Source organism: Poromitra crassiceps (assembly GCF_964638095.1).
Source record: "Poromitra crassiceps genome assembly, chromosome: 10".
Classification (NCBI taxonomy): domain Eukaryota; kingdom Metazoa; phylum Chordata; class Actinopteri; order Beryciformes; family Melamphaidae; genus Poromitra; species Poromitra crassiceps.
In genome coordinates this window covers 8,169,391-8,196,681 of record NC_139631.1, presented here as the reverse complement: position 1 = coordinate 8,196,681, position 27,291 = coordinate 8,169,391, and the positions used below count along the sequence as shown (strand labels likewise).

The following is a 27,291-nucleotide window of genomic DNA, read 5'->3' as shown; positions in this document are numbered from 1 at the left end:
TTGGATGTGGTGGGTCTTTCTCCAGTTCACTACTCACTAGTGGTAGATAAGAATGGTGAGGAAGTGACCCCTCAGGTGTGAGTCTCTCAGGCAGGTGTGAGTCTCTCAGGTGTGAGTCTCTCAGGTGTGGGTCTCTCAGGTGTGAGTCTCTCAGGTGTGGCTGTGGCTCGACAGAGAGCGGTCTCCGGGGTGACTGGAGGTCATACTGTTTTGAAACAGGGGGTAACGTTGGGCTCTTGCACCCTCTGTCAATGACAGGGATGTGGGCGGGTCCTTTCCTGGCTGACCTTATAGATACAGTCAATGTCTCGTCATAGACGCTGGGGTAGCTGGCTGGGGGCGTGGTCAGGGTGGGGTAAATCCCCCCGTTCTTCCTATTCAGCATAGTTAGCATTTAGCTGCCAGCCCAGGCAGACAGGATTGGGGATTCAACCACCGCAATAAACGCACATCTGAACAGACGTCTATGTACCTGCTCTAGAATCTCCACCGTCCTTTGGTGAGTCAGCCCATTGAAATATATGGGGGGGTTTACCCCACTCGCGCGCCAGCCGTAGTAACATTTTGTGGGCGTTTCCACACAGCACTATGCAGTCAATCCAGGTGTGACATGGCATTGTTGTTTGTGCTGGTGTCACGGCAGGGGGTATAAGTAAACCAGCTCCGTCTCTGTAGCATAGGACCCGCTAACGGGCGGGGACTGTGTAAAATAGACTGATAGTTACATATTGTAACTCTAGTTCCTCTTAGCAGCCATCATTCCCCTCCAAAGTTGCTGAAAGTAAGTTTAGTGGATAGCGAGTGGGAGGAAGCCGGTGGTTTTATGCTTGCAGAGGTTCAACGTGATTGACTGAGGTCCATGTAAATTCAGTGTGCTATTCCCTTCATGTGATTGGTTGAGCATAGGAGCCGCCAAGACGCTCCGCTTGTGATCATAGAACTAGAGTTACAAGGCATAACTATCGCTACTACTTGAAGGGATGGTTTGTAAAAATCATCATTTTGTAGCTTATGCTATAATCAAATATTCTTATAGGTCCCCAGTAGTCTGAGCTCTAAGGCCACATAGTCAGGCATTTAGTAATGCTTAGGTCTACAGTAAGCTACAGCAGTGGTTCTCAAATCGGGGTCCTTGAGGGGGTTCCAGGGGGTCCCCAGCCAAAAGGGGGGTAATTTATTTTCACATAAGTAACACATTGACTATTTTGGTCATGGGTTTTATACACTTTCTGTAATAAAACATCTAAAAGCATCAATCTTATTATCATATGGGGGACCGTGGGACAAAATCCTATCAAATGGGGGTGGGTGGTCTAATCTTTGTCAGTTTAGCGGTTCTTCATGTGAAGACATTTGAGAACCACTGAGCTACAGTATATGTAGTGAGCACCACCATGCACCACCATGCATGCACCACCATGCCTCATCATCATTGACAAATTAAGCACTGCTGATAACCTTTAAGTACAAACTCAGAACCACTGTCTGACACTCCACACACAGCATACGCCCATGCATGGGAGGGAGGGAGAGAGAGAGAGAGAGAGATACAGGTATTTGTTTTTTAATAAGTTTAACAAGTTAAAGTTTAACTATAATCCATTTTTATTTGTGATAATCATGTTGTAAACACACAGTGCTCTTTAAATAAGGCTCCTCTTCCTGGAATCAAGCAAAGCCTGATAACCCAGGTACAGCCTGGAACTGGTTGTACCTGGTCTCAGGTATACAGCCAGTTCAAGGCTGTTCTGTCCAAATATTTCCTTGTCCCCTCCCGTTTCACAGATGCCACTTCATAGTGGCCAAATTATGCGCATTATATGCGCATTGTATATGTATTAACTTGCTAATAGTAAGTATAATTTTTTGTCATGTATCTTGATTGTTTAGACATTAGGATTTTCTTTTAATTGCTGTATTTGATATGTACTGTGTGTGCACAGGACTCTGTGTGCCCAGGGACTACAGATGCAAATTAGCTTTTAGCTATCTCTGGTGCAATATATTTATTGTGTACTGTCCCTGCTCAAATAAGCAATAAAGATAAAGATAAAAGATAAAGAGATAGATGGGTGTAAAGATCATGTTGTGACGTGACAGAGCTGACAAGCTGACAAGAGAGTGAAACTATCTGACATTCACTGTCATTGAAAAGAGAAATGGCGCAGCGAGGACTTCAACTGGACGAGGCAAAATTCTGCTGTTCGATCTGTCTGGATCTACTCAAGGATCCGGTGACTATTCCCTGTGGGCACAGCTACTGCATGAGCTGTATTAAAAGCTGCTGGGATGCAGACGATCAGAAGAAAATCCACAGCTGTCCCCAGTGCAGACAGACCTTCACACCGAGGCCTGTCCTGGTGAAAAACACCATGTTCGCAGAGTTGGTGGAGGACCTGAAGAAGACAGGACTCGCAGCTGCTCCTCCTGATCGCTGCTATGCTGGACCTGGAGACGTGGGCTGTGATGTCTGCACTGGGAGAAAGCTGAAAGCCCTCAAGTCCTGCCTGGTGTGTCTGGCCTCTTACTGTGAGCAGCACCTCCAGCCTCACTATGATGTAGCTCCTTTAAAGAAACACAAGCTGGTCGACCCCTCAGGGAAACTTCAGGAGAACATCTGCTCTCGTCATGACGAGGTGATGAAGGTTTTCTGCCGCACTGATCAGCAGTGTATCTGTCTTCTCTGCTCCATGGATGAACATAAAGGCCACGACACAGTCTCAGCTGCAGCAGAAAGGAACGAGAGGCAGAAAGAGCTCGGGGTGAGTCGGCACAAAATCCAGAAGAGATACCAGGACAGAGAGAAAGACGTGAAGGTGCTTCAACAGGATGTGAAGGCTATCAATCTCTCTGCTGATAAAGCAGTGAAGGACAGTGAGAAGATCTTCACTGAGCTGGTCCGTCTCATTAAGAAAAGAGGCTCTGAGGTGAAGCAGCAGATCAGATCCCAGCAGAAAGAGGAAGTGAGTCAGGCTGAAGAACTTCAGGAGAAGATGAAGCTTGAGATCACTGAGCTGAGGAGGAAATACACTGAGCTGGAGCAGCTCTCACACACAGAGGATCACATCCACTTTCTACACAGTTACCCCTCACTGTCACGTCTCAGTCAATCTACAGACTCACCCAGGATCGATACCCGTCCTCTGCGCTACTTTGAGGATGTAACTGCAGCTGTGTCCGAGGTCAGAGATAAACTACAGGACATTCTGACAGAGGAATGGCCTAAGATCTCACTGACAGTGACTGAAGAGGATGTTTTACTGCCACAACCAGAGCCCAAGACCAGAGCTGACTTCTTACAATATTCACGTCAGATCACACTGGATCCAAACACAGCAGCCACAGAGCTGTTATTATCTGAGGGGAACAGAAAAGCAACAGGCGTGAGTAAAGCACAGTCATATCCTAGTCACCCAGACAGATTCATTACCTCGCCTCAGGTCCTGAGTAGAGAGGCTCTGACTGGACGTAGTTACTGGGAGGTGGAGTCGAGTGGGAACAGAGAGATAGCCGTCTCATATAAAGATATTAGCAGAGACGGATTTTTGGACGAATGTGGATTTGGATACAATGACAAGAGTTGGTCATTAGAAGGGAAGATATTCAGACATAACAATATAAAGACTCTAATCCCAGGCGCGCTGTCCTCCAGAGTAGGAGTGTACCTGGATCACAGAGCAGGTATTCTGTCCTTCTACAACGTCTCTGAAACCATGACTCTCCTCCACAGAGTCCAGACCACATTCACTCAGCCTCTCTATGCTGGATTTTACCTTTTTGTTGGAGACACAGCTGAGTTGTGTGAGCTCAAGTAGACATGAGTGATTAAAGCAGCGATGAGTGAGATTCTTCTTTTTAAGTTTTTAGTCTCCATCTTTGTTGCTTAGTGCTCGTTGCTGTGATGTTTCTACACTGCACTTAGCACCTGTCAATCAAACATGTGGGCGGGACTGTGACATCTTTATCCTTTAATTTTCTGTTGATGACGTTTGAGTTTCTGTAGGTGGTGCTGTTTTCTTTGTCTTTCCTTTTCTGTGTATTACTGTATATCAGTCAGTGATAGAGCCAATCTTTTCTGTGTATTACTGTATATCAGTCAGTGATAGAGCCAATCTTTTCTGTGTATTACTGTATATCAGTCAGTGATAGAGCGAATCAAAATTGGTGTTTATTCATATGAAAACATAACTGTCATGTGGTCTATATAGTTCTTATATTTGTTGCATATTTCTATTGTTGCTGTAATATTTTCTGCTGTTTCTGTTCCATTGCATGGGCCTTAATGGAGAAGCACTATGTCTTCCCTTTATTATAGCTGAATAGTTGTTAATATGTTGATTTTGTTCCCGGCTCCTTGTACCTTTTTTTGAGAAAAGTGCACTACAAATGTAATCATTATTATAATCAATAGGGAGAATATTCATTCTTTTCTCCACAGTGATGATGGCATACTGGTTTAACACACTGATTATGTGGATGAAGTTAATACGTAGATGGAAGATTGAACGAGAGACCTTTACCAGGCTTTAGTGATTGGTTGTGTTAACAAAGTTAATGTTTGCAATAATTAATAAAGAAAATCAAGAATGAATGAAATATTGCCTCTGTATTCATTTCAGGAAATCAACCAAAGCTACTAGAGAAAACTAGAATGTAAACAATTGAAAAATGTCATTACAAGGTGACAATAATATAATCTGGATTGCCATATATGAATATGAATATCGATATATTGCTCCATCACTAGGGCCAAGAGTCCATTCCAAACAAACTGTCCAGCAGCTGATTTGAGGAGAGTTCTTCCTGTGTGTGGGTGAAGCTGTACTAAACAGAGAGTTTGTAGAGTTTGGCTGGGATGGAAACCATTGAGTTATAATATGAATGGAGAGAGCGTCCCTATCTCCGCCCTGTATGTGTATTGAAGCCAAACTCCGTCCAGATCACTGAACCAGAGTCTGCGCAGTAGTGCCCTTGATTGAGAACCTGTGAGAGCTCCACGCCCCTCTGAACTTTCTTATGTAGAGCTGCTGTTTCTAGAATGCGCACAGTGCGTTGTGTATTTATACACAGTCTAGCTCTGTAAATATAACACTTTAAGTTGTAATATTTTTTGTCTCGCCAAAAGTAACCAGGAGGAGTCCCACTATGAGATCAGTTTATCAAAATGACGCCTGTACGAAAATCTGATTTTGGTTGTCGGAGATTTCTCCTCCGGGCTGCTGTGCTCTCAGCCCGGACCGGAAGTGGAGGCTCCTCTCCACCTCACTGGGGAAATTATCCGATCCACTGCTGTGTTGATTAAGCTAGCCTAATGTTTCCGTGGCATTTTGATTAACTTTATGATTTAATTCCTGCTGTTCCCAGCCTGCTGTAACATTCCATTTAATATAGCTCAGTGGTAACGTTAGCCTAGCTGCCTAGTCTCGTCTCTGTTAACTCATTGAGTGCCAATGACGACAGTTGTCGTCAATTCGAATACTAACGTAGAGTGCCAAAGACGACGATTGTCGTCAATTGCCTTTTTTGACGGTGGGACGTGGATCAAAGCCTTATGTATGTCCTGTACAAATATTGTAGCTATTGAAGCTGTATAACCTATTTTACGGACTCATCAGGTGGCGACAGTGCTCTCCAGATTAGAGAAATGTCCGAAATATAGCCTGAAAAAGCCCCCTGATCAAAGAGAAAGCGCTCATGCTGCAGCCCAGAGCCATGTAGATTGCTCTGGCTGCAACTGACGGTGCCTGGCAACAGCAGTCAATCCGCGCACACAACTGAGCTCCTCTGCCTCTGTCTGTCTGTCTGCATAGTTTCTTCACACGATTAGCCGCCGGAAAGGCAGCACCCGACGCCGAAGTGCCAACCCTTTCCCTGCAGTCCGGCAGCGCGACAAGGAAATGCTCCTTGTCGCGCTGCCTGGGAGGCGGCGCACAAAAAGCACTCCGAAAATAGACGGTGGGTGCGTGAGGCTGTGTGTTACTAGTGTGGGGAGGAGTTTGTAGCTGAGGGGGGGAGAGGGGGGTGGGGCACCCAGGGCAGCACACAACTACACCACGTCACTACATCAGAAAATATTAGCTAGAGTCAGTGAATGTGCTTGAAATGCTGCATTTCACAAAAGGCTGAATATCTCAGCTTCTAGATAGAAATGCCTGTATTTGCTGTTTTTGACCTATGTTCTCCGGCTGATAACTAAAGAACGGAAAATGGTATCAATAAACTTTTTTTTGCTGATGATACAATAGAGTCTCCTTGTTCTTTTTGCGTGTTCGGTGTTTACATAGTAATATCACACAATATTCTGTGGGCCTCGAGAAATCACTGAAAACGCTCTGAAACTCTGGCACTGGGAGCGTCCGTTCTCCAAAAGTGGCTGGCACTCAATGTAGGGTGACCATATTTTGATTTCCAAAAAGAGGACACTCGGCTCCGCCTCGAGATACTTTATTATATAGCCTATAATACAAAAAAAAGACTCTTTTCAAGTCTTACTGGAAAAATAAATACAAAAATATGAAATAATGTTATAAATAATATACCTCTTCTGTATTAGAAAATATTTTAACAAAATATCTCTTACAATATTGTCAATGTAATAATGTAAATAATAAAACCGTAGCAAAACAAAAATTAGGCTACTTCAATATTAATATAATACTATCAATATTACTTCAAGGCACTATAGTGCAATCCATGGACCTGTAGCTGTTGTGGTGTTTCACAGTATGAAATGCAAATCCTCCGTTTTCCCGGGTCCGTTAATTTTGTAGACGAACTCTCCCCCCGCACAGCTTTCTTATGTTTGTCTGTGTCCATGTGAGCTTTCAGATCCCCCGCACCTTTATTTGAAAGGGACACATATGTGCCAGCTTTGCACACAGTGCACTCCGCCTCCCATTTGTCCCGACCAGGACGGTAAGTGGGGCATTTTGTAGTAGGAGGCTGGGAGCCAGTGCTGCTCCAATGTCAGCTCTCTGTGTTTGTGAGTGACACAAGAGCCGCCCACAAGGGAGACAGCCTCTCAGGGATTACGTCACACGCAACAAAGTACTATTTAAAGCGCCAGGCACCGTTATGCCTAATGGTCCTGTGAAAACCCGGACATTTTCAATAATTAATAAACCCCCCCCGGACACCCCGGACAGGACGTGAAAAGAGGACATGTCCGGGCAAAAGAGGACGTATGGTCACCCTAACTCAATGAGTTAACTACCGTATATCCTTACAACAGCTAAGAAAGGAGCTTGTGAAGAACGAACAGCCCCACAGTCAAAGCATTTCTCTGAGATATCCATATAGAAATGTTTGTTGCTTTAATACCAAAAATAAAACCTCTGTTTATGTGACGCTAACGGCTAACCCGTTAGCGATTAGCTCATGGCTGGTGCTTGCGTACTAGGCCCCATCTTATAAAACACATTTCCTGGCAGTTGGACAACCTGGTAAGTTCTGAAAATATGTGTATATTATTGTGTTATTCCAGCTATCGTTATCGGTTGTTAAGTTATAGTAATATTAAGCCGATAAATAATGAAAAACAGCCGACTAGCGAAAGTGGCTAACGCTATTGCTAACGTAGCTGGAGTAACTACTAAAACACATATTTTCTGAACTTACTTCAGTCCCCAACCAACGTTAATTCCTTGCGTGCCTTTCTCAAAACAATGTTCTTTTTATTGCGGTCCATTGATATGTCTGGTAGCCAGCACAGCCACCCCGACCTCCAGGGAGCCACTACCCATGCTAAGAGCCTCTGTCCCGGGCCCACACACCCAGCAGAGCCACCCAGACCTCCAGGCAGCGTTACATGATGAAAGCACAAAGCAGCACTGTGTCCTGTCTATGTAAAACTAACGCTAGTTCTATACTGTGAAGAGCCTGTCCAGCCAATGACGGCTTGAGACTGGCTGCCACAGCTGTCAATCATCCATTTTTATCCCTTTTTATATGTCAAATAACTACTTAAAAACAAACTGATCAGAAAAATGACCACTTGCACAGGCATTAGCATGATAATGACTATCTAAAATGATACAAACCACCTTTGGAAAAAAATGATCTGACGTATACTGTGATTATTTCGGTTTTGATTTTCCCATCCACTAACATGGGGAGGCGGGCCTTGTGACCCAATACTGGATTCAGCCGCCAGAGCGGCGATCTAACATGCAGCGGCTTCACTGAACCAGTCTGATGCCCAGTCCATATTATAATAGGTCCATGATGGAAACCTGTAGACTGGAGATAAGGAAGTCAGTCACCCAGACAGACAGAGCTCCATCCAATGAGGTTGAATCACTCAGCCTCTCCTCTCTCCTCCTCCCCTCTCCTCCCCCTTTCCTCCTCTCCCCTCTCCTCCCCCTCTCCTCCCCCTCTCCTGTTCTCCTCTCCCCTCCCCCCTCCTGTTCTCCCCTCTCCTGTTCTCCTCACCCCTCTCCTCCCCCTCTCCTGTTCTCCTCCTCCCCTCTCCTCCCCCTCTCCTCCTCTCCTGTTCTCCTCTCCCCTCCTGTTCTCCCCTCTCCTGTTCTCCTCCTCCCCTCTCCTCCCCCTCTCCCCCTCTCCTGTTCTCCCCTCTCCTGTTCCCCTCCCCCTCTCCTCCTCTCCTGTTCTCCTCTCCCCTCCTGTTCTCCCCTCTCCTGTTCTCCTCCTCCCCTCTCCTCCCCCTCTCCTGTTCTCCCCTCTCCTCCTCTCCTGTTCTCCTCTCCCCTCCTGTTCTCCCCTCTCCTGTTCTCCTCCTCCCCTCTCCTCCCCCTCTCCTGTTCTCCCCTCTCCTGTTCTCCCCTCTCCTGTTCCCCTCCCCCTCTCCTCCTCTCCTGTTCTCCTCTCCCCTCCTGTTCTCCCCTCTCCTGTTCTCCTCTCCCCTCTCCTCCCCCTCTCCTCCTCTCCTGTTCTCCTCTCCCCTCCTGTTCTCCCCTCTCCTGTTCTCCTCTCCCCTCTCCTCCTCTCCTGTTCTCCTCTCCCCTCTCCTCCTGTTCTCTCCTCTCCTCTCCTCTCCTCTCTCCTCCCCTCCTCTCTCCTCCCCTCCCCTCTCCTCTTCTCCTCCCTTCACCTCCCCTCTCCCCTCCTCTCCTCCGTTGCTTCTGTTGTTCTTGAGCTAATCGTGCGTTCCTTTATAACTGGGAACTGGTAATCTTACCGGTTCAAAGTTCATGAGCTGGGCGGTGACGTCACCAGAGCTGGTATTTCCCATTCCAAACTGGTAGGAGCCTCAGCAGCCCCGACGTAAAAAATCCAAGATGGCTGCACCGCGCAACAACAGTAGTTATAATCGTATAATTTTGCTATTTAGCACTTCTGTCTTGTTTGTGTCTCATTAAATCAGCTGTACACACAGCACGGCCTACTCCTATCTGTGTGGACATGAGGCTGCAGTGTTTGTATGCGCAAAATGCCACGAAATGCCTTGTTATCAACTGTTATTGCTAACAATGGCTAGCCTGGCTAGCGAGTGGATCTGACCAGTGAACAGTGAACTTCCCAGCTCAACTTTTCTGCAAATGGAATGCTAACAAAACGGATGTGACGTCATTTAGCCTCCACATCCCAGTTCTTTTGCGATAAAGGAACGCACGATAATCAACAGCGGTGCACTCTGTCGTTACAGAGGCCTCTAAAAGCAAAACCGCTCCCGCCACACGGGGTGCCATTTGACAAAACACATGGCACCCCAAAGCACAAAAAGCAATGTTATGCTATTAATGTTATTATTATATTGTTTGTCATCTTGATTTTCTTGTAATCTCTCTCTTTGAGCGTGAGCTTCTTATAAGCCATTTAGTACAGTGGCCGCCAAAATATTTCAGAGAAACATGGTGCAGCTTCAGAAATGATGCCAATTCAAAAACACACAAATCTAAAACAAACAAGTGAAATGTGCAAAACCAGCCAGAAAGCCCAAACACAAAGCAAACATGCTGCAGATACAAACACATAGCAAACATGCTGCAGATACAAACACATAGCAAACATGCTGCAGATACAAACACATAGCAAACATGCTGCAGATACAAACACATAGCAAGCATGCTGCAGATACAAACACATAGCAAACATGCTGCAGATACAAACACATAACAAACATGCTGCAGATACAAACACATAGCAAGCATGCTGCAGATACAAACACATAGCAAACATGCTGCAGATACAAACACATAGCAAACATGCTGCAGATACAAACACATAGCAAGCATGCTGCAGATACAAACACATAGCAAACATGCTGCAGATACAAACACATAACAAACATGCTGCAGATACAAAAACCAGGCAAAGTGAAAAACACACAAACGCTGAAAACAAATGCAACAGAAACACGCTGCAAATCTAGTCAACACAACAGAAGTGCTGGAGTCCGGGCTCTAGGGGCTGCGCTGAGTGGAAGAGCTTGATTTTAGAGCAGAGAGAGAGACCAGACGAGAGAGTGTGCTTGATTTGGAAGCAGGAAGAAAATAAAAAGACAACATAGAAAGAAAAATAATCTTTTTGTATGTGGTCTTTTGTGTTCAGCGATAGAGACACTGCATGAAATAGGCCACGCCCATCATGGGGGAAATCGCTCCGTTCAGTCCCATTCACCAGCGTCAAAAGCTGTTGTGTGGTGGGGCTGCGCACACAACAAATGTAAAAAATCGCCAATTAAAGTTTTTTTGTACTCCCGAGCAAAACAAGGAAGCCATTGAGCATTCGCGAGAAGAAAATGTGGATTTAGCTGTCAAGGAAGTAAGTTGGAGTGTTCATCTTCCATATATATGATCTTTGTGTGCAACTACGTGACATAGGAGAACGCCAGCGTGTCTGATGCCATCTGTCTGATGTTACACCAGTGTTATTTTCATTAATTAAAACATGCCTAAAAGCTCACGTCATAGTATTTCACTTCACGCCACTGTGTGGGATTGTTTATCCAGCGTTGTTTGGGCAATGAAAAGGGACACTGCTCCAGGCCAACTGAGTTCATTTTCTCGATGTACGTTTCCCTCTCCGTTGGAGGAAGTGTACTGAAATAATCTTTTGACATTATCTAAAAAGAAAACTGTCAGAATCCCTGTAAAACCCAGCAAAACTATTTATATCTGATGAGAGTTCCTCCGTTCGCCCCGGTTAGCCGCGGTTTGTTTTGCCAGCTGCAGTCGTCAGGCAGTGCTTCCTTGTATTTTCCCCCGTCTTGGGCGTGGCTTCTGAATGATGACGCGTTTTGCAGTGTCTCTATGTTAATTTGTTGCTTGTTTATGATATTGTAAAAGACTAAGGCCAGATTGAAAAAATAATACTTAACTCATTCACCGCCAAAGACGTCTTTGACGTCTTATCAGAAATAGCCATCCACGCCAAAGACGTGTTTGACGTGTTTTTGTTTTTATGAGTGCAGCGCGTAGTTGAAACACTTACCCAGCCTCTGACATGTCATCTGGTCCCTATCCTCAAAGGGTAGCCGACAGCACGTTATCAAACACATACCGCAGCTGTTGTTTGAAACGAGGAAGGAGGAAAAGAGGAAAAACAGAGAAACGCGCTTCCTTGTACAGAGGAAAAAACGCCATTGAAACGCCTCTCGGCGCGCTGCACTGCTGCCTTGCTGCAGGGCGAACCTGGATTGCCTAGTCAAACCCGTGACGAACATGATCGATCCGGTTCCAGCAGCGCCTGGTCCCAAAGCCAAGCCGCAGACCCGTTCCTGTGTCGTGTGACTCGTGTCGCAGCATTCGTCCCACTCCCAGCCCGAACGAGAGGAGGAAAACGAGCAGCAGAGGAGGCAAAACGCTGATGGGGAAGGAGGGGGAAGGAGGTGCGATCTAGCTGCAGGCAGCTGTGGACAGAACTCTCTCTCTCTGTGTGTGTGTGTGTGTGTGTGTGTGTGTGTGTGTGTGTGTGTGTGTCTGTGTCTGTGTCTGTGTGTCTGTCTGTCTGTCTGTCTGTGTGTCTGTCTGTACACTCACTCACACTGAGCAAACTGTATTGTTGAATGTAAAAAAAGCACTTCATATATATATATATATATATATATTTTTTTTTTTTGTCATTTGTGTCATAATAAATAATATTTACATGTCTGATGTCAATACAGTTCAAAATAAAAGAATTGAGAGCGAGTTCTGCATGATATTGTGTGCTGTACATAAATGCCATTTTCTGCAATTTCTTTTCTCAGAGAGACATTTTGGGTGAAAACAGGGTGTATATAAATGGCTATAAGTAGAGTACAGAACATGCTAAAAGCTCACTTTTTTTTTCCTGGTGAACCCAGAGACGTACATCTTCATTTTGAGGTATTGCAAATCACTCTGGTGCTAATAGATAATTTACTGTGGGTCTTGAAAGATGACCAACAATTATGAAAATCTTTGGCCTGTGCTAAATATTGGCAGTCCTAAACTGGCGGTGAATGAGTTAATAGGGTTGTAGTCAAACAAAGAAAATCCTGGGACTGAAATTCGATCTACTCATCGATCTACTCATGTTAATTCCTCTGAAGTCCCAGCTTTTGAAACATACATGTTACAGTAGTCTCTGAAGTCCAAGCTTTAGAAACATACATGTTACAGTAGTCTCTGAAGTCCAAGCTTTAGAAACATATGTGTTACAGTAGTCTCTGAAGTCCAAGCTTTAGAAACATACGTGTTACAGTAGTCTCTGAAGTCCAAGCTGTAGAAACATATGTGTTACAGTAGTCTCTGAAGTCCAAGCTTTAGAAACATATGTGTTACAGTAGTCTCTGAAGTCCAAGCTTTAGAAACATATGTGTTACAGTAGTCTCGGAAGTCCAAGCTTTAGAAACATATGTGTTACAGTAGTCTCTGAAGTCCAAGCTTTAGAAACATATGTGTTACAGTAGTCTCTGAAGTCCAAGCTGTAGAAACATATGTGTTACAGTTACAGTGGTCTCTGAAGTCCAAGCTTTAGAAACATATGTGTTACAGTAGTCTCTGAAGTCCAAGTTTTAGAAACATATGTGTTACAGTAGTCTCTGAAGTCCAAGCTTTAGAAACATACGTTACAGTAGTCTCTGACGTCCAAGCTTCCTACATGTGTTACAGTAGTCTCTGAAGTCCAAGCTTCCTACATGTGATACAGTAGTCTCTGAAGTCCAAGCTTTAGAAACATACGTTACAGTAGTCTCTGAAGTCCAAGCTTCATACGTGTGTTACAGTAGTCTCTGAAGTACAAGCTTTAGAAACATATGTTACAGTAGTCTCTGAAGTCCAAGCTTCATATGTGTTACAGTAGTCTCTGAAGACCAAGCTTTACAAAACATATGTTACAGTAGTCTCTGAAGTCCAAGCTTCATATGTGTGTTACAGTAGTCTCTGAAGTCCAAGCTTCATATGTGTTACAGTAGTCTCTGAAGTCCAATCTTCATACGTGTGTTCCAGTAGTCTCTGAAGTCCAAGCTTCATACGTGTGTTACAGTAGTCTCTGAAGTCCAAGCTTCATACGTGTGTTACAGTAGTCTCTGAAGTCCAAGCTTCATACGTGTGTTACAGTAGTCTCTGAAGTAACACTTCATATATGTGTTACAGTAGTCTCTGAAGTCCACGCTTCAGGGCAGAGATAAATGGTACAGATCTGCGACAGACAATCTTTGGGACATAATTGAATTCATGGTTTTCTCGGCGTGTGTCTTATCTGCTCGTACTGCCAGACGAAAGCCAAAGTGCTTCAGCATCTGTCTTCCTCTCTCTGTCTCATCTCTCCCTCTCTGTCTCTCTCTCTCTGTCTCATCTCTCCCTCTCTGTCTGTCTCTCTCTCTCTCTCTCTCTCTGTCTCATCTCTCCCTCTGCCTGTCTCTCTCTCTCTGTCTGTCTCTCTCTCTGTCTCATCTCTCCCTCTCTGTCTGTCTCTCTGTCTCATCTCTCCCTCTCTGTCTGTCTGTCTCTCTCTCTGTCTCATCTCTCCCTCTCTGTCTCTCTCTCTCTGTCTCATCTCTCCCTCTCTGTCTGTCTCTCTCTCTCTCTCTGTCTCATCTCTCCCTCTGTCTGTCTCTCTCTCTCTGTCTCATCTGTCCCTCTCTGTCTGTCTCTCTCTCTGTGTCATCTCTCCCTCTGTCTGTCTCTCTCTCTCTGTCTCATCTGTCCCTCTCTGTCTGTCTCTCTGTCTCATCTCTCCCTCTCTGTCTGTCTGTCTCTCTCTCTGTCTCATCTCTCCCTCTCTGTCTCATCTCTCCCGCTCTCTCTCTCTATGTCTCATCTCTCCCTCTCTGTCTGTCTCTCTCTCTGTCTCATCTCTCCCTCTCTGTCTGTCTGTCTCTCTCTCTGTCTGTCTGTCTCTCTCTCTCTCTGTCTCATCTGTCCCTCTCTGTCTGTCTGTCTGTCTCTCTCTCTGTGTCATCTCTCCCTCTCTGTCTGTCTGTCTCTCTCTGTCTCATCTCTTCCTCTCTGTCTCGCTCTCTCTCACTGTTTCCCCCCTCCTATCTCTCTTCAGAAGAAGCGTAGAAAACCACAAAAAATTTAACAAATGATACAATTACATGGCTGGGGGGAAAATCATTAGTTGAATTTGTTATACATTCTAGAATTGCTCTACTGGTCTACATGCTGGTGTAGACTCTACAGCTGTCTGCAATAGGCGAATTAATGAATAATTGATTAAAAATGTAATAATGGTATTGTTCAACTATGGAGAAATACATTCTCATACATAATAATATATATATATATTTTTTTTACTAAAATCGTAATGTTTTGCAAATGATTTGGTGGCCCACTTGCAATACCTTCGCAACCCACCAGTGAGCCGTTAGATTCACCAGACACACCTGTCTGTGTGTCTGTGTGTGTGTGTGTGTGTGTGTGTGTGTGTGTGTGTGTGTGCGTGCGTGCGTGTGTGTGTGTGTGTGTGCGTCTGTGTGAGTGTGAGTGTGTGTGGGTGTGTGTGTGTGTGTGCCTGTGTGTAGTACCTGCATGGACACGGCCTGAACATGAACCGTCTCTGGCTGAGAGAAGAGCTGGGGGTCTGCGACACGCAACGTGAACTGACCACTCCTGTAACACACACACACACACACACGCACACGCACACGCACGCACACGCACACGCACACGCACACGCACACGCACACGCACACGCACACACACACGCACACGCACACGCACACACACACACACACACAAGAAAGTGAATGAATGAAACAAGCTTCAAAATACTTCAAAATGCACCCAAATGCCTTGGTCGAGCGAGGTTAGAGTCTATTGCAGTGCTCTCTCTCTCTCTGAGCCAGAAACAGCCTCAGGTAGCCCTGGGGGTTTCTGGGAAAATGAGTCCAGTGAGGCTAGCCTGCTGTGTAGTCATTAGTCATTAGGCCTCACACACACATGTGACGCATCGGCGTCTCAGCTCATAAACGTATACATGACTTTTAATGACATTTGTATCTATTTTATTTCTTATTGTTATTACTATTAATATAGCATTCTGATTCCATTATTGTATTGTATGTCTGTCTTGTGTTTATCAAATTATTTTGTGAAGCACTTCATATTGCATTCTTGCACAAAAGGTGCCATTTAAATAAATTGATTGATCGATCGATTGATTGATTGAAAATGCTACACATAGCATTTATTTCAGCAGAGAATGTTGACAGTAAGTATTAAGCCTTCTCTCAGCTCTGTCCTGTGCCACATTGCCACAGTTCCTCACATCTCCCAGTACAGCCTCAGTCTTCTCCTGCTCAACACAGAGCAGCTCCAGTACAGCCTCAGTCTTCTCCTGCTCAACACAGAGCAGCTCCAGTGGTGTGACTGGGGGGGGGGGGGGGGTTGCTGCCTTGCTCGAGGGGCATTTCCCAGCAGGCATCGAACCATCTGTCACGTCTCTAATATAACCGGCATCGCCTGCTGTTCATCCTCAACCGTCTTCCCTTTGAGATTCCTCTTTGGCGTAACGCCTCTCTCACAGCACCATTCAAAAACAATAAAAACTTTCTGAATTACAATTTCTGGCAGCAAAACCTAAATGTGTCACAGCGTTGTGCTATTTGTTACTGCTGGAACAATGGCAGCCCATTAAAGATGCATTGGACAGCTTATTAAAGTAACATAAGGAATATATTCCCGGGGAAAAGAGAATGTTATGCTGCTTCTAAACCTCATTTTATGCGCAGGTTATAAATGTGACGGCTATATTTGTTGGATTCATTATAGATGAGCGGATTTTTTTTAATGAAGGCTGGAGAAAAAAAGTGTGTGTGTGTGTGTGTGTGTGTGTGCGTGCGTGCGTGCGTGTGTGTGTGTGTGTGTGCGTGTGTGTCTGTGTGTGTGTGTGCGTGTCTGTGTGTCTGTGTGTGTGTGCGTGTGCGTGTGTGTGTGTGTGTGCGTGTATCTGTGTGTGTGCGTGTGTGTCTGTCAGTCTCAGGGACAACATACGCGACTCCACACACTAAATTCAGAGCGTGTCTCCGCGATGGCATTTGCCACCTGCTGCTGAAGCAATTTCCACAGCAATAACGAGGCCCAAAACGACCCTTTGAAGACTGAAATGAGTTGGGTCCGTTTTTCTCTTGTCCGCTTCCTCGCTGACCCGGCCCATTTCACAATGGCCCTGCAGCTGCCACTCTCACAGGAGACGTTCGGACATCTTTTTGGGGACGTATAGGAGTCTTTGTAGAGCTCGGGCCCACAGACAGACTCGTCTCCAGTCAGCTGTCAGTTGCAGAAGCAGCTGAGCTCCACGGCCTCTCGCTGCAACAAACTGTCCAAACTGTCAAAATAGCTCCAAAAAAAGGCGGTTTGGGAAAATGATATGGAGAGCGAGCTACAGGACGTATTCAGAAAGCACTTTCCACTCAGCCGATCGTCTTCTAACCCAAATTCTACTCTTGTGGGGATCGAACCTACGACCATTTGTTTGCAGGACGCTGTCTCGAGCCGCTAGGCCGCCCCCAAGCACACACACACATACAATACAGTACATCTGAGGCAAGTTTATCACCTTGGTCGTAATTGAGAAAAATCAACTGTAACATGTAGATTTAATTTGCAGTTTTATATTTCATTGTCCCAATTAATGTAATGGGCAAAAGCGGGCAGTGGACCATAATTCACTGGGCGTGCCGCCATGTTGGGGCGCGGCCAGCTGAGTCAGGAGGACTTGTGTTAATACATCAGGCTCACAGCAGTGTCACAGGGAGAGGCATCCTGGTCTGGCTCACAGCAGTGTCACAGGGAGAGGCATCCTGGTCTGGCTCAGGTTCAAACCCTTTGGAAAATGGACGTTTTATCCGGGTGAAACTACTTTTTTCCCCTGAACTAATAAATGATGTGGTATCGGATCGGTGCATCGACTCACATACTTGTCAATAACCGATCCAGCATTATAGGCAGTATTGGAGGCATTTCCGATACTGGTATCGGTACAACTCTAGTGATTTCTTTAGTTTGGTTCATGCCCCATCCGCTAACATGGAGGCGGTCGGATTTATGACCTATACTGCAGCCAGCCACCAGGGGGGCGATTGAGATGTTTTGTCTTCACTTTTTGGGAGCGGTCGTGACGTGATGTCCATCTTTTATACAGTCAATGCTCTGCCAATGCCAGTTATGCATGGAAAGAAGAAGAACACACCACAAAACAACAAACGGAGGCAGAAATACAACATAATATGAATGGTTTTTTTAACAGCACTCACCTGGCTTTGTCTCTGTGGTGTGTGAAGCGGACCCGGCCGGCCCTCAGCTCGGCCCAGGAGAAGCTGTCATCGCGGGCCAGCTCCCTGCCCTCCTCGCCCCCTCTGAACACAACCAGACGGCCGTTCTCTGGAGCCTGCAGCAGCTGGAAGAGCAGCCGCTCGGGGGGGCTGTCGGGGTCCTGTGCCCGCAGCAGGACGGGGGGCAGCGGGGCAGAACCGCCCAGCGGAACCAGGAGGGAACCGTTGACCCGCAGGGTGGGCGGGTGGGAGTTCGCTGGGAGGAGGAGGGAGGAGAGAAGATACAATCAAACATGAATCATCTTCAGTAGAGATGCAGCGATATCGTATCGGGTGACCACTTTACGGCAACGTGACACGTTACAGGTTGCATTTAATAAAATGTGTGGCAGTGCAGGGGTAGATTCCCTGCCTACCAACATGAGGGTCACAGGTTCGAGCCCCCGTGTTACCTCCGGCTTGGTCGGGCAGCATTGGCCGTGTCTGCAGGTGGGAAGCCAGATTAAGGGTATGTGTCCTGGTCGCTGCACTAGCGCCTCCTCTGGTCTGTTGGGGCAACTGTTTATGAGGAAGAGAACCGGGGGGGGGGAAATAGCGTGATCCTCTATATGCCCTGCCGGTAAAGCTCCTCACTGTCAGGTGAAAAGAAGTGGCTGGCGACTGCGCATGTATCAGAGGAAGCATGGTGCTAGTCTACAACTCTACAAGCCAGATCAGCAGAGGGGGTGGAGCAACGACTGGGACAGCAGGGGGCAATTGGACAAGTACAATTTTGGAGAAAATGGGAGGAAGAGGAGGATGAGGCCAGATAAACATGTATCAAAAAAGAAAAAGAAAAAGAAAGTAGAGACAGTGTGAAACCTTAATGATGTCTGTAGGGAAATGAAGTTCTTGTAAACAGTAAACAGCAAAGAGTAACAGGACACAGCACAGAATATAATCAAAATATAATTGAAATAAAGCAAACTGGGAGCATCAAAGAATACGAAACCGACCACTGCAACATGAGTATGTGTAAAGAAGAAATAGTGTAGAAATAAAAAGAGAGAGACAGGCTATCTGGCTTCACAAATCCAAATTTAAATAAACATCTGTTCCAATCAGCCTATTAAGTAGGGATCTGAAACTGCAAATGGGACTCTATGAAAATAGACACTTGCAAATGAATAATTAGGGAACATGATGTGCGATTATGTTGATTAAAGCAGGCGTGATGATTACTAAACGTTTCAGTGCATTATGATAAGAGTGAAAATGCATGAGGGTCAAACTTCCTGTGAACTTTAAGTTATGTCAATAAAATAAAAGTTTGGTGAAAGTACTCAGTTCATGGCATCCCCCCCCCCCCCATGTTTCCCCCCCATGTTTTCCAGTTCTTCGTTGACCTTTTTCACAACAGCCATTTTGTGTCTAAAAGGCAGGAAGTAACACGGGTCAGGTGCAAGCAAAACATGAACGAGGGTTTCCAACTTCCAATCCATTTAGGTGTTCCAGTGTCGGGGGCCCTCGTTAATGTTTTGGTTGCACCTGTGTTACTTCCTGCCCTTTTAGACACAAAATAGAGGCTGTGAAAAAGGTGAACACGTCACTGAACACGAGGAATCGGTCACCGTCTCATTTTATTACTGCAGCAAAGTGAAACTCTTGGTATTCAAAGTAAAGCTGAACCAAAATTAAAATTTAATATGAGGCCTTTTATTTTTGTGTGGGTGGAAGGGATGAGAGAAGGCTATGAAAGGGAGAGAGAGAGCAAGACAGAGAGACACAGAGAGAGAGAGAGAGAGCGAGACAGAGAGACAGAGAGAGAGAGAGAGAGCGAGACAGAGAGACACAGAGAGAGAGAGAGAGAGCGAGACAGAGAGACACAGAGAGCGAGAGCGAGACAGAGAGACAGAGAGAGAGAGAGAGAGACAGAGACAGAGAGAGACACACAGAGAGAGAGAGAGAGCGAGACAGAGACACACAGAGAGAGAGAGACAGACACACAGAGAGAGAGAGAGAGAGAGAGAGAGAGAGCGAGACAGAGAGACACAGAGAGAGAGCGAGACAGAGAGACACAGAGAGAGAGAGACAGAGAGACAGAGAGAGACAGAGAGAGAGAGAGAGACAGAGAGACACAGAGAGAGAGAGAGAGCGAGACAGAGACACACAGAGAGAGAGAGACAGACACACACAGAGAGAGAGAGAGAGAGAGAGAGAGCGAGATAGAGAGAGTGCGTGGGAGACATATCCGGTGAGATATGAGCTCTCTACATCGTGGTCCTGGCGTGGCATTTTGGAGGTTGTCTTAATTGGAACTGACTTCGTTAGGGGGGAACTCAAAGATCAGCTCTTTTGAGAGGCTGTGCTGTAAGCTCATTATATTTCCTCTAATAAGGCCGAGAGGCACTCCAACATCTCAAACTTTGTAATGTAATTAAAACTCACAAATAAGAAGAAAAAAAAGCTTTTCATTTAAAAGCAGTGCTTCTCAACCTTTTTGTGGCCCGTGATATAAAAAACAAAGTGGTTTCTTCTCGGGCTATTTCATTTGATTACCTTGTAGATTAGTCCAAGCCTCAAGCTGGAAAATCTATATTTCATAAGGAGAAAGCATTTCAGATAGACACTTTATTACAGTAGGAACACCACAGGCTAGTAATACTGCACAGACATCAGCTTTGAGCTCAATGTCACCCGGCTACCAAAGTGACTCCGCCTCCGGGATAATTGCACGAATAAGCAGGTGTACAGATGTTCGTAATAAAGTGCACGCTGAGTGTATTTCTCTATTAGAAAGATGTTTTGTCACATTCCATAAGTCATCTCACAAACCACCAGCATCTCCTGAAAATTAACCAGATCAAAAGGGGGAGAAGAACGTTGGAAGTCTCCCTTGGTGAATGGATCCTGTCCTCCACGCTGCAGACAGGCTGAATGTTACACAGCAGAAGCAATTATCTTTGTGAGCAGAGACTCTGCCTGCCTCTGAGTCTTAATGCTGCCGCACGTCTGACAGCTGGAAATACAGCAAAACATCCTTTTCCAATTTCCAAACTCATCTTATCAGCAACAGTCAGTCCAACAAGCAGCAGGCAGGAAAAAGTGGAACTATTATGGTGATAAATCGGAGTCAGGTAAGCTGTGAGGGGAGATGTCTGATGTCTGTTATATTATCTCTATTGATCTCTATCAGTGACCAATAGGAATTGCAACAGTATTGATAGAAGTTGAGAGAACTTTGGAAAGTCTTGTTTGAAAACACAGTCTGGACCAGAGAGTGAGTTCTGAAAGCCAGACGTCTCAGCACCTGTCCAGGTCATCCATGAGTCAACAACCCTCAACCACCTGCAGTGCACAGCCTCCGGCTGTAGGGTTATTTTGTAGGCCTTAGAGTACCACAGACCACCTTTTCAAGTGGACCCTGTCACGGTTCCCCGTTCTGTGCCCGGGCGCGGAACACAACGTTCACACTCATCAAACGCTCCGGACCTGGGCTCAATTTGGGGACGAGTGTGCTCGTGAACGGTACCGGGGCGCCAGTGTGAAAGCGGCCTAAGAAAGTGGTTCTCAAATGGGGGTCCGTGGAACTTTGCCAAGGGGTCCGCGAAAAGTTTTCAGGAAGAAAAAAAAAAAACTTTTTTTCATAGTTCAGCGGAAATATTGTATGCTGAAAATCTAAAAAGGTTCACGGATTCCATTCTAATCTAACAAATCTATCAATTTAAAAGTCAAGCACGTTACCATGGAAACCATTAAGCTTAGCCCAAAATCACAAATCACAGAATGAGGGGGTCCCCGGTATATTTTCTATCTTCTAAGGGGTCCTTGGCTGAAAAACATTTGAGAACCTCTGGCCTAAGAGACTTGGAGCTGCCCTCCTGGGATTTTCACACTACAGTCTGTAGAGTTTAGAGAGGAAACAGCTTGCTGATAAAGAGAGAGGTCAGAGGAGAACAGGCAGACTGCTTCAAAACTAACAGCTGCTCCTACAACAGTCTGTATAACAGTCTGTATAACAGTGGTGTGCAGTAAACCTCTGACTTGGTGTCCTTTAAGCCTACAGCAGATCATCATGGTGTGTTTACCGTGGCAGGTCCTGGTCTTCTTGTGGGCGTAGAAGCCGTGGCCACAGTCGGGGGTGCAGTAGCCCTCCATCAGGTAGGCGTGGTCTCGACACGCCGTGCAGAGGCCCACCCCCTCACACAGCACGCAGTCTGACGAGCAGGCTGCAGGAGACACGTGTTCACAGGAAATATACAGGTTTGACTTCAGTCTGACGAGCAGGCTGCAGGAGACACGGGTTCACAGGAAATATACAGGTTTGACTTCAGTCTGACGAGCAGGCTGCAGGAGACACGGGTTCACAGGAAATAAATATACACGTTTAACTTCAGTCTGCTTCGTTGTCCCGTCATGTTCTACTATGGAATGTTCTACTATAGAACTAATATGTTCTTGACACACTGGAGGTGTGTCAAGAACATCTAAAACCTGGTTCTATACTGTATTTCAGTGATTCTGAATGTGGGGTCCAGGGACCACCTGGGGTCCTTGAGAGGGTTCCGTGGGGTCCCCAGCAAATTGATGAATTGTTAATCTTATCTCTTATCTCTCTACCTACAATACAGACAGTCTCTCTACCTACAATACAGACAGTCTGTTATCTCTCTACCGACAATATAGACAGTCTGTTATCTCTCTACCTACAATACAGACAGTCATGGGATTCTGGACAAAAGTTATATCTAAGAATACAAATATTCTCATATTTGGGTCAGAGGGACTCGTCAAAGGCCGATGCTAGAATGGCGCGGCTGGAGGTGCCATGATGAGTGACGATTGGATGGGTTTAGGGATTGGGTTTAGGCATGGGGAGTGATGATTGGTTGAGGTTAGGGTCAGAGGTGGGGTTATGTCCCTCCGGCCGGTCCATTCTAGCATCAACATTCCTCAAATAGGGGTCTGTGGCTCTAGTAAATGTGTGGCCCTTGATATGAAAAAGGTTTGAGTATCACTGCAGCAATTATTTGACAATAAATAGCTTCAGTAACTCAAGTTTTCATGTCATGATGAAGCAAATGAACAAGAATGCATTTAGTACCGATGCTAAACTAAATCCTCTAATTGACTGTTCCACCCAAACACATGGTTCCTGTTGCTCAGATGTTAAAGAGACACGACATCTTCAGTCTTACGTTTGCAGACTTGCGAGGCCTCGTCCAAGAAGAAGTTCCTGCCGCAGTCGAGCACACACTGGCCCTGCAGGGGGCGCCGGGGAGCATGGCAGCGCACACACCGACCGGGCCCCTGGCACTCCGCACAGTGCTCATCACAGCCTGGTGCCAGGAGAGGACACACAGACACAGACGCACGCACGCGCACACACGCACACACACGCACGCACACGCACGCACACACGTGCGCGCACACGCACGCACGCACGCACACACACACACACGCACGCACGCGCACACACACACACACACACGCACGCACACACGTGCGCGCACACGCACGCACGCACGCACGCACACACACACACACACACACACACACACACACACACACGCGCACACACACACAGGCGCACACACACACACACACACACAGAGACACAGACACAGACACATGCATACACAGACACACGCATACACAGACACACAAGGAAACCATTAAACAGACAGATAGAGCCCTTCAAACTGTCATTCGTTGATGATATGAGAGATAAAATACAGGTTAAGAACTTATTTTTTTAAATACAAAAATGTGAAATAATTATCGCTTTATCGTATTGGCGTGCATCCCTAGTATTAAAGCAACAGCTCACCCTAAAATCCAAAATACATATATTCCCTCTCACCTGTAGGGCTATTTATCCATATCCATATATCCATATTATCGTTTTGTGTTAGTTGCCTGAGTTGTGAAGATATCGGCCACAGAGTTTCTGCCTTCTCTCCAATACAATGGAACTGGATGGTACTCGGCTTGTGGTGCTCAAAGTGCCAAAGAAATACATTTTAAAAACTCAACAGCAATGTCTCTTTCCAGAAATCATGACCCGGTTACTCAAGATAATCCACAGACCTTGTTATGAGCAGTTTCATGGAGGAACTATTTTCTTTTGACCAAACTACACCCGCTAGCTGCTAGCTAGTTCCTACATGAGACCGCAAAAGAAAATAGTTCCTACATGAAACTGCTCACAACAAAGTCTGTGCATTATCTTGAGTAAGTAGTTTCATGATTTCTGGAAAGAGACAATGCTGTTGAGTTTTTCAAATGTATGTTTCTGGTGCTTCGAGCACCACAAGCCAAGTGCCATCCAGTTCCATTGTATTCAAGAGAAGGCAGACATCTCTGTGGCTGATATCTCCAAAACTCAGGCAACTATCCCAAAACGATATAGATGGATAAATAGCACTACAGGTGGGAGGAAAAATATGTATTTTGGATTTTAGGGTGAGCTGTCCCTTTAAGTGATAACAGAGGATATATGCAGGAGACATGGATGAAGATTGCTTCTGTCATGGCTGCCTCTGTGTGAGATGTGGCATGTTGCTTCTGTCATGGCTGCCTCTGTGTGAGATGTGACATGTTGCTTCTGTCATGGCTGCCTCTGTGTGAGATGTGACATGTTGCTTCTGTCATGGCTGCCTCTGTGTGAGATGTGGCATGTTGCTTCTGTCATGGCTGCCTCTGTGTGAGATGTGGCATGTTGCTTCTGTCATGGCTGCCTCTGTGTGAGATGTAGCATGTTGCTTCTGTCATGGCTGCCTCTGTGTGAGATGTGGCATGTTGCTTCTGTCATGGCTGCCTCTGTGTGAGATGTGACATGTTGCTTCTGTCATGGCTGCCTCTGTGTGAGATGTGTCATGTTGCTTCTGTCATGGCTGCCTCTGTGTGAGATGTGGCATGTTGTGGGACTGACCGAGGCATCTGTCTCCGTCCTGATAGGAGCCGGCGGAGCACCCTTGGGTGCACACTCCATCCTGCAGGACGTGTCCCTCCATGCACTGCAGGCAGTCGCTGCGCAGGGGGCCCTTACAGGCGTTACAGCTCCAGTCACACTCTGCAAGGAGGAGGAGGAGAGAGAGAGGGTTTAGAGAGAGCAGAGCCAATGATGAGAGCATGACAGAGAGAGAGGGAGGGAGAGAGGCAGAGAGACAGACAGACAGACAGAGAGAGGGAGAGAGAGAGGCAGAGAGAGAGACACAGAGAGAGAGAGAGAGAGAGAGAGAGAAAGAGAGAGGTGAGGTTCTCACCAAACTCTAAGAATGGATGGAAGCAAAGGAGAGGTGAGACTCTGTAACACCTGTTTCAGTGATGCACTGATACTGAGGGTGAAGGGAGTGTGTGTGTGTGTGTGTGTGTGTGTGTGTGTGTGTGTGATGAATCTCAATTGCAACCTCTACCCCTGTTCCAAATAGATTATCCTGGAAACGGGGGCGAGATCAGCAGAGTCCCAAGGCAACTTGAAAAGGACAAACTGTCCTCCACGACAGTGCTGTCCTGCTGTCAGAGGACAAACTGTCTTCCAGAGGACAAACTGTCTTCCACGACAGTGCTGTCCTGCTGTCAGAGGACAAACTGTCTTCCACGACAGTGCTGTCCTGCTGTCAGAGGACAAACTGTCTTCCAGAGGACAAACTGTCTTCCACGACAGTGCTGTCCTGCTGTCAGAAGACAAACTGTCCTCCACGACAGTGCTGTCCTGCTGTCAGAGGACAAACCGTCTTCCATGACCGTGCTGTCCTGCTGTCAGAGGACAAACTGTCTTCCATGACCGTGCTGTCCTGCTGTCAGAGGACAAACTGTCTTCCATGACCGTGCTGTCCTGCTGTCAGAGGACAAACCGTCTTCCATGACCGTGCTGTCCTGCTGTCAGAGGACAAACTGTCTTCCATGACCGTGCTGTCCTGCTGTCAGAGCTTCATGCTTCAAACGCTCATTTCAAACTCGTTACACAGCTCCTCTGTCTGTCCTCCAGCCTTCTGTTCTGATTCTCCTCTGGTCCGTCGCATCATGTTACCTTCTCAGGCACAAACAACAACAACAACAACATGCTGCTGCTGTGCACTATAGAACCTCAAGGTTCCTCACGGTTCTACAAAGACCCAAAGGGAGCCAAGAGTTAACTTAGCGTATATTGTTTGTTGTAACTAAGAGATGTATGGAAGTGCTGAGGAAGGCCTAGTGCCGAAACATGTATGTGTTGTACTGCTCCTGACTGAGGTAAATTAAATATTGAAAAGGACTTTTTGAGTGCTGGCTTTTTCTTCCTATGTATGGAAGTGCTGTCAGGTTGACTAAAGGCGTTCTCTCCATGAGGTTCTGTAAGGCTGGGGTTCATCCCAGGTTCAGTGGCTTTCTCTCCATGAGGTTCTGTAAGGCTGGGGTTCATCCCAGGTTCAGTGGCTGATCCAGGTAGCGGCTCGGCTAGCTGTGGGGTAAACACAGAGCCCAGTCACCTCGCTAGCTGTCTCTCCCGCGGGGAATCAAACCGCATAACCGCCACTAGCAGTTAGCTTAGATGCTAATCCCGTAATGGACGTGGGAAGTCTCAGTGTGGGTTCTGGCTCCGGGGGAAGAGGGGGGGGTCTCATTACGCTGCCTCAAATCACTGATGGATAGTTCAAGGTTACATTTCTAAGAAGCATGCCTCACATGAAATGTCTTACAACACAGTCTGGCTGCTACCTGCTCAGCCTAAACCCCATCTACACATTCTCCTCTGAGCTGAGGACAAAGCAAAATAGATGCAAACCATATTCATAGACATGTCATTTGTGAGTACTCATATTTAACTCATATTTAATTTTTAACGCCGATTTAACTCAGACTAAATTCTTGTAAAGTCAATGTAAATTCAAATTGAATGCCTATTGAACACTCCTCAACTCGTGTATATATTGTATACATGTATAATGGACTGCACTTGACACGTTGTGATAGTCTTTTAGTTATTTTTGAGAGTGTGTGTTTCTGTAGAGTCAGTGTGGCAGAGAGTGTGTTTCTATAGAGTCAGTGTGTCAGAGTGTGTGTTTCTATAGAGTCAGTGTGGCAGAGTGTGTGTTTCTGTAGAGTCAGTGTGTCAGAGTGTGTGTTTCTATAGAGTCAGTGTGTCAGAGTGTGTGTTTCTGTAGAGTCAGTGTGTCAGAGTGTGTGTTTCTGTAGAGTCAGTGTGTCAGAGTGTGTGTTTCTATAGAGTCAGTGTGTCAGAGTGTGTGTTTCTGTAGAGTCAGTGTGTCAGAGTGTGTGTTTCTGTAGAGTCAGTGTGTCAGAGTGTGTGTTTCTGTAGAGTCAGTGTGTCAGAGTGTGTGTTTCTGTAGAGTCAGTGTGTCAGAGTGTGTGTTTCTATAGAGTCAGTGATGTGTGTTTCTGTAGAGTCAGTGTGTCAGAGTGTGTGTTTCTGTAGAGTCAGAGTGTCAGAGTGTGTGTTTCTGTAGAGTCAGTGTGTCAGAGTGTGTGTTTCTGTAGAGTCAGTGTGTCAGAGTGTGTGTTTCTGTAGAGTCAGTGTGGCAGAGTGTGTGTTTCTGTAGAGTCAGTGTGGCAGAGTGTGTGTTTCTGTAGAGTCAGTGTGGCAGAGTGTGTGTTTCTGTAGAGTCAGTGTGATAGAGTGTGTGTTTCTGTAGAGTCAGTGTAGCAGAGTGTGTGTTTCTATA

At 46.0% G+C, this 27,291-nt stretch overlaps 2 protein-coding genes across 2 annotated transcripts in view; one reads left to right on the top strand and one right to left on the bottom strand.

The window, feature by feature from the left end:
- Window positions 1-27,291, bottom strand: part of LOC310783821 (extracellular matrix organizing protein FRAS1-like) — a gene marked incomplete at both ends in the record, with an annotated part of 130,091 nt that overhangs the window by 40,009 nt on the left and 62,791 nt on the right. The window contains 5 exons of the mRNA XM_083644720.1: window positions 14,897-14,981; window positions 17,627-17,900; window positions 21,712-21,852; window positions 22,822-22,962; window positions 24,558-24,698. Of these exons, the coding sequence (XP_083500846.1) occupies window positions 14,897-14,981; window positions 17,627-17,900; window positions 21,712-21,852; window positions 22,822-22,962; window positions 24,558-24,698 (782 nt within the window). The remainder of the gene's footprint in view (window positions 1-14,896; window positions 14,982-17,626; window positions 17,901-21,711; window positions 21,853-22,821; window positions 22,963-24,557; window positions 24,699-27,291) is intronic.
- On the top strand, window positions 2,160-3,815 carry LOC310783145 (tripartite motif-containing protein 16-like; the record flags this gene model as incomplete). Its single annotated transcript, XM_083643937.1, has 1 exon — window positions 2,160-3,815. The coding sequence occupies one exon, from the start codon at window positions 2,160-2,162 to the stop codon at window positions 3,813-3,815; it is 1,656 nt and encodes a 551-aa protein (XP_083500063.1).